Raw genomic sequence first — 12,437 nt, 5'->3', positions numbered from 1 at the left:
ACACTTAATAATCTGTAATGTACATCATGAAAATATGCAACCACTGTAAGTAAAATTTCAGAAGGTCACTATACCATTTCCAGCTGTGAAGTAGTGTGGTGGAGGTGATAACTGTGGTTCTGGAGACGACTCTAAACTATCCTCTCCCTCACTAGTAAGCCGTCCAGGAGGACTTGAACTTTCTGGTGTCTCTGTGATTGTTAAAGTTTCACCAAATTTTTCCCCATCTGAGCTGCTCTCTGATGATGATACATATCTACACTTCTGACCCTGTACTGCTGGATCAACACTTTCCTCTATTCCTTCAATGATAACTGATGAACTAACTGTCACAGGCACCAAATCTTCTTTGTGGACATTACTAGTCTCATCAACCCTCTGCTCTGCAGCTTCTTTATTATCTAAAACAATTTCACTTTGTTCACTTCTAGAAAGAAGCTCTTGTTCCTGCATATTATTTGTTCTTGATTCACATGTCTCTCCATTATTCTCATCAGTTCTTATATTGCCCTCTCTTATATCTTTAGTTCCTTCATCTTTTGTTTCCCTTATATCATCAACAATCTCCTGCTTGTCTTCCTTAACCTCTTCAACATCTTCCTCAACATCTTTCTGTTGTCCTTCACTGCTGCTTCCTTCACTATTGGGGCTAGCCTCACCCTTTGAGTGTGTAACTTCACTCGCTGTATCCAAGGTAGAGATGCCAGAAGTTGACATAGTAGCTGCATCATCATCTGAAGTCTGTAGACGAAAGAATACATAGGAATTATTTTTTTCATACATATTCACCATTTCCTGCATTATGAGGTAGATCAAGAACTGAGAATTGAGCCTAAGAGGGAATATCCTCACTTGGCCCCCTTTTCTGATCCCTCTTTTGGAAAATATCAAAAGAGAAGGGAGGATTTCCAGCCCCCGCTCACTCCCCTTTTAGTTGCCTTCTACAACATGTAGGGAATACGTAAGAAGTGTTCTTTCTCCCTTACCCCCAGGGATAACACTGGCATTATACCCATGATAATAATAATAATAATAATAATAATAATAATAATAATAATAATAATAATAGTAACAATAATAATAACAACTGATTCATGTGAGAAACTGCAGAAGCTGGTGACTGAGTTTGGTAAAGTGTGTGAAAGAAGAAAGTTAAGAGTAAATGTGAATAAGAGCAAGGTTATTAGGTACAGTAGGGTTGAGGGTCAAGTCAATTGGGAGGTAGGATTGAATGGAGCAAAACTGGAGGAAGTAAAGTGTTTTAGATATCTGGGAGTGGATCTGGCAGCGGATGGAACCATGGAAGCGGAAGTGGATCATAGGGTGGGGGAGGGGACGAAAATCCTGGGAGCCTTGAAGAATGTGTGGAAGTCGAGAATATTATCTCGGAAAGCAAAAATGAAAGAATGAGTGAGGAAAGATTGACCAAGAGGATATATGTGTCGGAGGTGGAGGGAACGAGGAGAAGTGGGAGACCAAATTGGAGGTGGAAAGATGGAGTGAAAAAGATTTTGTGTGATCAGGGCCTGAACATGCAGGAGGGTGAAAGGAGGGCAAGGAATAGAGTGAACTGGATCGATGTGGTATACTGGGGTTGACGTGCTGTCAGTGGATTGAATCAGAGCATGTGAAGCGTCTGGGGTAAACCATGGAAAGCTATGTAGGTATGTATATTTGCGTGTGTGGACGTATGTATATACATGTGTTTGGGGGTGAGTTGGGCCATTTCTTTTGTCTGTTTCCTTGCGCTACCTCGCAAACGCGGGAGACAGCGGCAAAAAAAAAGAAAAAAAAAAAAAATAATTATTTATTTCTTTATTCATTATACTTTGTTGCTGTCTCCCGCGATAGCAAGGTAGCGCAAGGAAACAGACGAAAGAATGGCCCAACCCACCCACATACACTTGCATATACATACACGACCACACACACACATATACATACCTATACATCTCAACGTATATATATATATATATATATATATATATATATATATATATATATATATATATATATATATATATTTTTTTTTTTTTTTTTTTTTTTTTTTTTACTTTGTCGCTGTCTCCCGCGTTTGCGAGGTAGCGCAAGGAAACAGACGAAAGAAATGGCCCAACCCCCCCCCCCATACACATGTACATACACACGTCCACACACGCAAATATACATACCTACACAGCTTTCCATGGTTTACCCCAGACGCTTCACATGCCTTGCTTCAATCCACTGACAGCACGTCAACCCCTGTATACCACATGACTCCAATTCACTCTATTTCTTGCCCTCCTTTCACCCTCCTGCATGTTCAGGCCCCGATCACACAAAATCTTTTTCACTCCATCTTTCCACCTCCAATTTGGTCTCCCTCTTCTCCTCGTTCCCTCCACCTCCGACACATATATCCTCTTGGTCAATCTCTCCTCACTCATTCTCTCCATGTGCCCAAACCATTTCAAAACACCCTCTTCTGCTCTCTCAACCACGCTCTTTTTATTTCCACACATCTCTCTTACCCTTACGTTACTTACTCGATCAAACCACCTCACACCACACATTGTCCTCAAACATCTCATTTCCAGCACATCCATCCTCCTGCGCACATCTCTATCCATAGCCCACGCCTCGCAACCATACAACATTGTTGGAACCACTATTCCCTCAAACATACCCATTTTTGCTTTCCGAGATAATGTTCTCGACTTCCACACATTTTTCAAGGCTCCCAGAATTTTCGCCCTCCTCCCCCACCCTATGATCCACTTCCGCTTCCATGGTTCCATCCGCTGACAGATCCACTCCCAGATATCTAAAACACTTCACTTCCTCCAGTTTTTCTCCATTCAAACTCACCTCCCAATTGACTTGACCCTCACCCCTACTGTACCTAATAACCTTGCTCTTATTCACATTTACTCTCAACTTTCTTCTTCCACACACTTTACCAAACTCAGTCACCAGCTTCTGCAGTTTCTCACATGAATCAGCCACCAGCGCTGTATCATCAGCGAACAACAACTGACTCACTTCCCAAGCTCTCTCATCCCCAACAGACTTCATACTTGCCCCTCTTTCCAGGACTCTTGCATTTACCTCCCTTACAACCCCATCCATAAACAAATTAAACAACCATGGAGACATCACACACCCCTGCCGCAAACCTACATTCACTGAGAACCAATCACTTTCCTCTCTTCCTACACGTACACATGCCTTACATCCTCGATAAAAATATATATATATATATATATATATATATATATATATATATATATATATATATATATATATATATATATATATATATATATTTCTTTTCCTTTGTTGCTGTCTCCCGCGTTTGCGAGGTAGCGCAATGAAACAGACGAAAGAAATGGCCCAACCCACCCCCATACACATGTATATACATACGTCCACAGACACAAATATACATACCTACACAGTTTTCCATGGTTTACCCCAGATGCTTCACATGCCCTGATTCAATCCACTGACAGCATGTCAACCCCGGTATACCACATCGATCCAATTCACTATATTCCTTGCCCTCCTTTCACCCTCCTGCATGTTCAGGCCCCGATCACACAAAATCTTTTTCACTCCATCTTTCCACCTCCAATTTGGTCTCCCACTTCTCCTCGTTCCCTCCATCTCCGACACATATATCCTCTTGGTCAATCTTTCCTCACTCATTCTCTCCATGTGCCCAAACCATTTCAAAACACCCTCTTCTGCTCTCTCAACCATGCTCTTTTTATTTCCACACATCTCTCTTACCCTTACGTTACTTACTCGATCAAACCACCTCACACCACACATTGTCCTCAAACATCTCATTTCCAGCACGTCCATCCTCCTGCGCACAACTCTATCCATAGCCCATGCCTTGCAACCATACAACATTGTTGGAACCACTATTCCTTCAAACATACCCATTTTTGCTTTCCGAGATAATGTTCTCGACTTCCACACATTCTTCAAGGCTCATAGAATTTTTGCCCCCTCCCCCACCCTATGATCCACTTCCGCTTCCATGGTTCCATCCGCTGCCAGATCCACTCCCAGATATCTAAAACACTTTACTTCCTCCAGTTTTTCTCCATTCAAACTCACCTCCCAATTGACTTGACCCTCAACCCTACTATACCTAATAACCTTGCTCTTATTCACATTTACTCTTAACTTTCTTCTTTCACACACTATACCAAACTCAGTCACCAGCTTCTGCAGTTTCTCACATGAATCAGCCACCAGCGCTGTATCATCAGCGAACAACAACTGACTCACTTCCCAAGCTCTCTCATCCCCAACAGACTTCATACTTGCCCCTGAGGATAGGGGAGAAAGAATACTTCCCACGTGTTCCCTGGGTGTCGTAGAAGGCGACTAAAAAAGGAGGGAGCGGGGGGGGGCTAGAAATCCTCCCCTCTCATCATTCTTTTTTTCAATTTTCCAAAAGAAAGAACAGAGAAGTGGGCCAGGTGAGGATATTCCCTCAAAGGCCCAGTCCTCTGTTCTTAACGCTAACGCGGGAAATGGTGAATAGTTTGAAAGAAAGAATATATATATATATATATATATATATATATATATATATATATATATATATTTTTTTTTTTTTTTTTTTTTTATACTTTGTCGCTGTCTCCCGCGTTTGCGAGGTAGCGCAAGGAAACAGACGAAAGAAATGGCCCAACCCCCCCCCCATACACATGTATATACATACGTCCACACACGCAAATATACATACCTACACAGCTTTCCATGGTTTACCCCAGACGCTTCACATGCCTTGATTCAATCCACTGACAGCACGTCAACCCCTGTATACCACATCGCTCCAATTCACTCTATTCCTTGCCCTCCTTTCACCCTCCTGCATGTTCAGGCCCCGATCACACAAAATCTTTTTCACTCCATCTTTCCACCTCCAATTTGGTCTCCCTCTTCTCCTCGTTCCCTCCACCTCCGACACATATATCCTCTTGGTCAATCTTTCCTCACTCATTCTCTCCATGTGCCCAAACCACTTCAAAACACCCTCTTCTGCTCTCTCAACCACGCTCTTTTTATTTCCACACATCTCTCTTACCCTTACGTTACTCACTCGATCAAACCACCTCACACCACACATTGTCCTCAAACATCTCATTTCCAGCACATCCATCCTCCTGCGCACAACTCTATCCATAGCCCACGCCTCGCAACCATACAACATTGTTGGAACCACTATTCCTTCAAACATACCCATTTTTGCTTTCCGAGATAATGTTCTCGACTTCCACACATTCTTCATGGCCCCCAGAATTTTCGCCCCCTCCCCCACCCTATGATCCACTTCCGCTTCCATGGTTCCATCCGCTGCCAGATCCACTCCCAGATATCTAAAACACTTCACTTCCTCCAGTTTTTCTCCATTCAAACTCACCTCCCAATTGACTTGACCCTCAACCCTACTGTACCTAATAACCTTGCTCTTATTCACATTTACTCTTAACTTTCTTCTTCCACACACTTTACCAAACTCAGTCACCAGCTTCTGCAGTTTCTCACATGAATCAGCCACCAGCGCTGTATCATCAGCGAACAACAACTGACTCACTTCCCAAGCTCTCTCATCCCCAAAAGACTTCATACTTGCCCCTCTTTCCAAAACTCTTGCATTTATCTCCCTAACAACCCCATCCATAAACAAATTAAACAACCATGGAGACATCACACACCCCTGCCGCAAACCTACATTCACTGAGAACCAATCACTTTCCTCTCTTCCTACACGTACACATGCCTTACATCCTCGATAAAAACTTTTCACTGCTTCTAACAACTTTCCTCCCACACCATATATTCTTAATACCTTCCACAGAGCATCTCTATCAACTCTATCATATGCCTTCTCCAGATCCATAAATGCTACATACATATCCATTTGCTTTTCTAAGTATTTCTCACATACATTCTTCAAAGCAAACACCTGATCCACACATCCTCTACCACTTCTGAAACTACACTGCTCTTCCCCAATCTGATGCTCTGTACATGCCTTCACCCTCTCAATCAATACCCTCCCATATAATTTACCAGGAATACTCAACAAACTTATACCTCTGTAATTTGAGCACTCACTCTTATCTCCTTTGCCTTTGTACAATGGCACTATGCACGCATTCCGCCAATCCTCAGGCACCTCACCATGAGTCATACATACATTAAATAACCTTACCAACCAGTCAACAATACAGTCACCCCCTTTTTTAATAAATCCCACTGCAATACCATCCAAACCTGCTGCCTTGCCGGCTTTCATCTTCCGCAAAGCTTTCACTACCTCTTCTCTGTTTACCAAATCATTTTCCCTAACCCTCTCACTTTGCACACCACCTCGACCAAAACACCCTATATCTGCCACTCTATCATCAAACACATTCAACAAACCTTCAAAATACTCACTCCATCTCCTTCTCACATCACCACTACTTGTTATCACCTCCCCATTTGCGCCCTTCACTGAAGTTCCCATTTGCTCCCTTGTCTTACGCACTTTATTTACCTCCTTCCAGAACATCTTTTTATTCTCCCTAAAATTTAATGATACTCTCTCACCCCAACTCTCATTTGCCCTTTTTTTCACCTCTTGCACCTTTCTCTTGACCTCCTGTCTCTTTCTTTTATACATCTCCCACTCAATTGTATTTTTTCCCTGCAAAAATCGTCCAAATGCCTCTCTCTTCTCTTTCACTAATACTCTTACTTCTTCATCCCACCACTCACTACCCTTTCTAATCAACCCACCTCCCACTCTTCTCATGCCACAAGCATCTTTTGCGCACTCCATCAATGATTCCCTAAATACATCCCATTCCTCCCCCACTCCCCTTGCTTCCATTGTTCTAACCTTTTTCCATTCTGTACTCAGTCTCTCCTGGTACTTCCTCACACAGGTCTCCTTCTCAAGCTCACTTACTCTCACCACCCTCTTCACCCCAACATTCACTCTTCTTTTCTGAAAACCCATACAAATCTTCACCTTAGCCTCCACAAGATAATGATCAGACATCCCTCCAGTTGCACCTCTCAGCACATTAACATCCAAAAGTCTCTCTTTCACACGCCTGTCAATTAACACGTAATCCAATAACGCTCTCTGGCCATCTCTCCTACTTACATAAGTATACTTATGTATATCTCGCTTTTTAAACCAGGTATTCCCAATCATCAGTCCTTTCTCAGCACATAAATCTACAAGCTCTTCACCATTTCCATTTACAACATTGAACACCCCATGCATACCAATCATTCCCTCAACTGCCACATTACTCACCTTTGCATTCAAATCACCCATCACTATAACCCGGTCTCGTGCATCAAAACCACTAACACACTCATTTATTTATTATACTTTGTCGCTGTCTCCCGCGTTTGCGAGGTAGCGCAAGGAAACAGACGAAAGAAATGGCCCAACCCCCCCCATACACATGTATATACATACATCCACACACGCAAATATACATACCTACACAGCTTTCCATGGTTTACCCCAGACGCTTCACATGCCCTGATTCAATCCACTGACAGCACGTCAACCCCGGTATACCACATCGCTCCAATTCACTCTATTCCTTGCCCTCCTTTCACCCTCCTGCATGTTCAGGCCCCGATCACACAAAATCTTTTTCACTCCATCTTTCCACCTCCAATTTGGTCTCCCTCTTCTCCTCGTTCCCTCCACCTCCGACACATATATCCTCTTGGTCAATCTTTCCTCACTCATTCTCTCCATGTGCCCAAACCACTTCAAAACACCCTCTTCTGCTCTCTCAACCACACTCTTTTTATTTCCACACATCTCTCTTACCCTTACGTTACTCACTCGATCAAACCACCTCACACCACACATTGTCCTCAAACATCTCATTTCCAGCACATCCATCCTCCTGCGCACAACTCTATCCATAGCCCACGCCTCGCAACCATACAACATTGTTGGAACCACTATTCCCTCAAACATACCCATTTTTGCTTTCCGAGATAATGTTCTCGACTTCCACACATTCTTGAAGGCCCCCAGAATTTTCGCCCCCTCCCCCACCCTATGATCCACTTCCGCTTCCATGGTTCCATCCGCTGCCAGATCCACTCCCAGATATCTAAAACACTTCACTTCCTCCAGTTTTTCTCCATTCAAACTCACCTCCCAATTGACTTGACCCTCAACCCTACTGTACCTAATAACCTTGCTCTTATTCACATTTACTCTTAACTTTCTTCTTCCACACACTTTACCAAACTCAGTCACCTGCTTCTGTAGTTTCTCACATGAATCAGCCACCAGCGCTGTATCATCAGCGAACAACAACTGACTCACTTCCCAAGCTCTCTCATCCCCAACAGACTTCATACTTGCCCCTCTTTCCAAAACTCTTGCATTTATCTCCCTAACAACCCCATCCATAAACAAATTAAACAACCATGGAGACATCACACACCCCTGCCGCAAACCTACATTCTCTGAGAACCAATCACTTTCCTCTCTTCCTACACGTACACATGCCTTACATCCTCGATAAAAACTTTTCAATGCTTCTAACAACTTTCCTCCCACACCATATATTCTTAATACCTTCCACAGAGCATCTCTATCAACTCTATCATATGCCTTCTCCAGATCCATAAATGCTACATACAAATCCATTTGCTTTTCTAAGTTTTTCTCACATACATTCTTCAAAGCAAACACCTGATCCACACATCCTCTACCACTTCTGAAACCACACTGCTCTTCCCCAATCTGATGCTCTGTACATGCCTTCACCCTCTCAATCAATACCCTCCCATATAATTTACCAGGAATACTCAACAAACTTATACCTCTGTAATTTGAGCACTCACTCTTATCCCCTTTGCCTTTGTACAATGGCACTATGCAAGCATTCCGCCAGTCCTCAGGCACCTCACCATGAGTCATACATACATTGAATAACCTTACCAACCAGTCAACAATACAGTCACCCCCTTTTTTTTTATAAATTCCACTGCAATACCATCCAAACCCGCTGCCTTGCCAGCTTTCGTCTTCCGCAAAGCTTTTACTACCTCTTGTTTGTTTACCAAAACATTCTCCCTAACCCTCTCACTTTGCACACCACCTCAACCAAAACACCCTATATCTGCCACTCTATCATCAAACACATTCAACAAAACTTCAAAATACTCACTCCATCTCCTTCTCACATGACCACTATTCATTATCACCTCCCATTTGCCACCTTCACTGATATTCCCATTTGTTCCCTTGTCTTACGCACTTTATTTACCTTTTTCCAAAACATCTCAACGTATACATATATATACACACACAGACATAAACATATATATACACGTACATAATTCAAACTGGCTGCCCTTATTCACTCCAGTTACCACCCCGCCACACATGAAATGACAACCCCTTCTCCCGCATGTGTGCGAGGTAGCACTATGAAAAGACAACAAAGGCCACATTTGTTCACACTCAGTCTTTAGCTGTCATGTATAATGCACCGAAACCACAGCTCCCTATCCAAATGCAGGCCCCACAGACCTTTCCATGGTTTACCCCAGACGCTTCAAATGCCCTGCTTCAGTCTACTGACATCACAAAGACCACGGTATACCACATCTTTCCAATTCACTCTATTTCTTGCACGCCTCTCGCCCTCCTGTATGTTCAGGCCCTAATCGCTCGAAATCTTTTTCACTCCATCCTTCCATCCCCAATCTGGTCTCCTGCTTCTCCTCGTTCCCTCCACCTCTGACACATATATCCTCTTTGTCAATCTTTCCTCACTTATTCTCTCCATATGTCCTAGCCATTTCAACACACCCTCTTCTGCTCTCTTAACCACACTCTTTATTTACACACCTCTCTCACCCTTTCATTACTTACTCGATCAAACCACCTCATACCACAATTTGTCCTCAAACATTTAATTTCCAACACATTCACCCTCCTCTGGACAACCCTGTCTATAGCCCATGCCTCGCAACCATGTAACATTGCGGGAACTACTATTCCTTCAAACATACCCATTTTTGCTCTCCAAGACAACATTCTCTCCTTCAACACATTCTTCATCACTCCCAGAACCTTCATCCCCTTGCCCACCCTGTGACTCACTTCCACTTCCATGGTTCCATCCACTGCTAAGTCTATTCCCAGATATCTAAAACATTTCACTTTCTCCAATTTTTCTCCATTCAAACTTACATCCCAATTAAGTTGTCCCTCAACCCTAATGAACCTAGTAACCTTGCTCTTATTCACATTTACTCTCAACTTTCTCTTTCTCCTTTCACACACTTTTTCAAACCCAGTTACCAACTTTTGCAGTTTCTCACCTGAATCAGCCACTAGAGCTGTATCACTGGCGAACAAGAACTGACACTTCCCAGGCCCTCTCATCACTAACAGACAGCATACTTGCCCCTCTCAACAAAAAATCTTGCATTTACTTTGCTAACCACTCAATCCATAAACAAATTAAACAACTGTGGGTACATCACACACCCCTGCCACAAACTGACATTCAGTGGGGACCAATCACTCTCCTCTCTTGCTACTCATACACATAACTTACATGCTTGGTAAAGACTTTTCACTGCTTCTAGAACCTTACCTCCCACACCAAATACTCTTAAAATCATCCACAAAACATCTCTATCAAGTCTATTATATGCCTTCTCCAGATTTATAAATACTACATACACATCCATCTGTTTTTCTAAGTATTTCTCACATTCTTCAAAGCAAACACCTGATCCACACATCCGCTATCACTTCTGAAACCACACTGCTCTGCCCTAATCTGATGCTCTGTACATGCCTTCATCCTCCCAATCAATACCATCCGATATAATTCACAAGAAGTACTTCACAAACTTATCCCTCTGTAGTTTGAACACTCACCTTTATCCCCTTTGCCTGTGTACAACAATAATAACAATAATAATGATAATAATAAAAATAATGAGAAATAATTAGAAAAGCAAATGGATTTGTATGTAGCATTTATGGATCTGGAGAAGGCATATGATAGAGTTGATAGAGATGCTCTGTGGAAGGTATTAAGAATATATGGTGTGGGAGGCAAGTTGTTAGAAGCAGTGAAAAGAATTTATCGAGGATGTAAGGCATGTGTATGAGTAGAAAGAGAAGAAAGTGGCTGGTTCTCAGTGAATGTAGGTTTGCGGCAGGGGTGTGTGATGTCTCCATGGTTGTTTAATTTGTTTATGGATAGGGTTGTTAGGGAGGTGAATGCCAGAGTTTTGGAGAGAGGGGCAAAAATGCAGTCTGTTGTATATGAGAGGGCTTGGGAAGTGAGTCAGTTGCTGTTCACTGATGATACAGTGCTGGTGGCTGATTCAGGTGAGAAACTGCAGAAGCTGGTGACTGACCTTGGTAAAGAGTGTGAAAGAAGAAAGCTGAGAGTAAATGTGAATAAGAGCAAGGTTATTAGGTACAGTAGGGATGAGGGACAAGTCATTTGGGAGGTAAGTTTGAATGGAGAAAAACTGGAGGAAGTGAAGTGTTTTAGATATCTGGGAGTGGATTTGGCAACGGATGGAACCATGGAAGCAGAAGTAAGTCACAGGGTGGGGGAGTGGGCGAAAGTTCTGGGAGTGTTGAAAAATGTGTGGAAGGTGAGAACATTATCTTAGAAAGCAAAAATGGGTATGTTTGAAGGAATAGTGGTTCCAACAATGTCATATGGTTGCAAGGCGTGGGCTATAGATAGAGTTGTGCGGAAAAGGATGGATATGTTGGAAATGAGATGTTTGGGGACAATATATCGAGTAAGTAATGAAAGGGTAAGAGAGATGTGTTGTAATGAAAAGAGTGTGGTTGAGAGCAGAAGAGGGTGTTTTGAAATGGTTTGGTCACATGGAGAGAATGAGTGAGAAAGATTGACAAAGGGGGTATATGTGTCAAAGGTGGAGGGAACGAGGAGAAGAGGGAGACCAAATTGGAGGTGGAAAGATGGAGTGAAAAAGATTTTAAGCGATTGGTGCCTGAACATACAGGAGGGTGAAAGGTGTGCAAGGAGTAGAGTGAATTGGAACGATGTGGTATACCAGGGTCAACGTGCTGTCAATGGATTGAATCAGGGCATGTGAAACGTCTGGGTTAAACCATGGAAAGTTTTGTCGGGCCTGCATGTGGAAAGGGAGCTGTGGTTTCGGTGCATTATACATGACAGCTAGAGACTGATTGTGAATGAATGTGGTCTTTGTTGTCATTTCCTAGTGCTACCTCGCGCACATGCAGGGGGAGGGGGTTGTCATTTCATGTGTGGTGGGGTGGCGACGGGAATGAATGAAGGCAGCAAGTAAACAATATTACTTACATTTCAAGGCAGAAATAAAATCATAAGCATCTAGCAGACTTCGCAACCCTTACTATA

At 42.8% G+C, this 12,437-nt stretch overlaps 1 protein-coding gene across 1 annotated transcript in view; it reads right to left on the bottom strand.

The window, feature by feature from the left end:
• Window positions 1–12,437, bottom strand: part of LOC139748104 (TBC1 domain family member 16-like) — a 75,570-nt gene that overhangs the window by 56,040 nt on the left and 7,093 nt on the right. The window contains 1 exon segment of the mRNA XM_071660740.1: window positions 75–741. Within this exon segment, the coding sequence (XP_071516841.1) occupies window positions 75–741 (667 nt within the window).

The sequence above is a fragment of the Panulirus ornatus genome, chromosome 72 (genome assembly GCF_036320965.1).
Source record: "Panulirus ornatus isolate Po-2019 chromosome 72, ASM3632096v1, whole genome shotgun sequence".
Lineage (NCBI taxonomy): Eukaryota > Metazoa > Arthropoda > Malacostraca > Decapoda > Palinuridae > Panulirus > Panulirus ornatus.
This window is presented reverse-complemented; position numbering and strand designations above follow the sequence as displayed.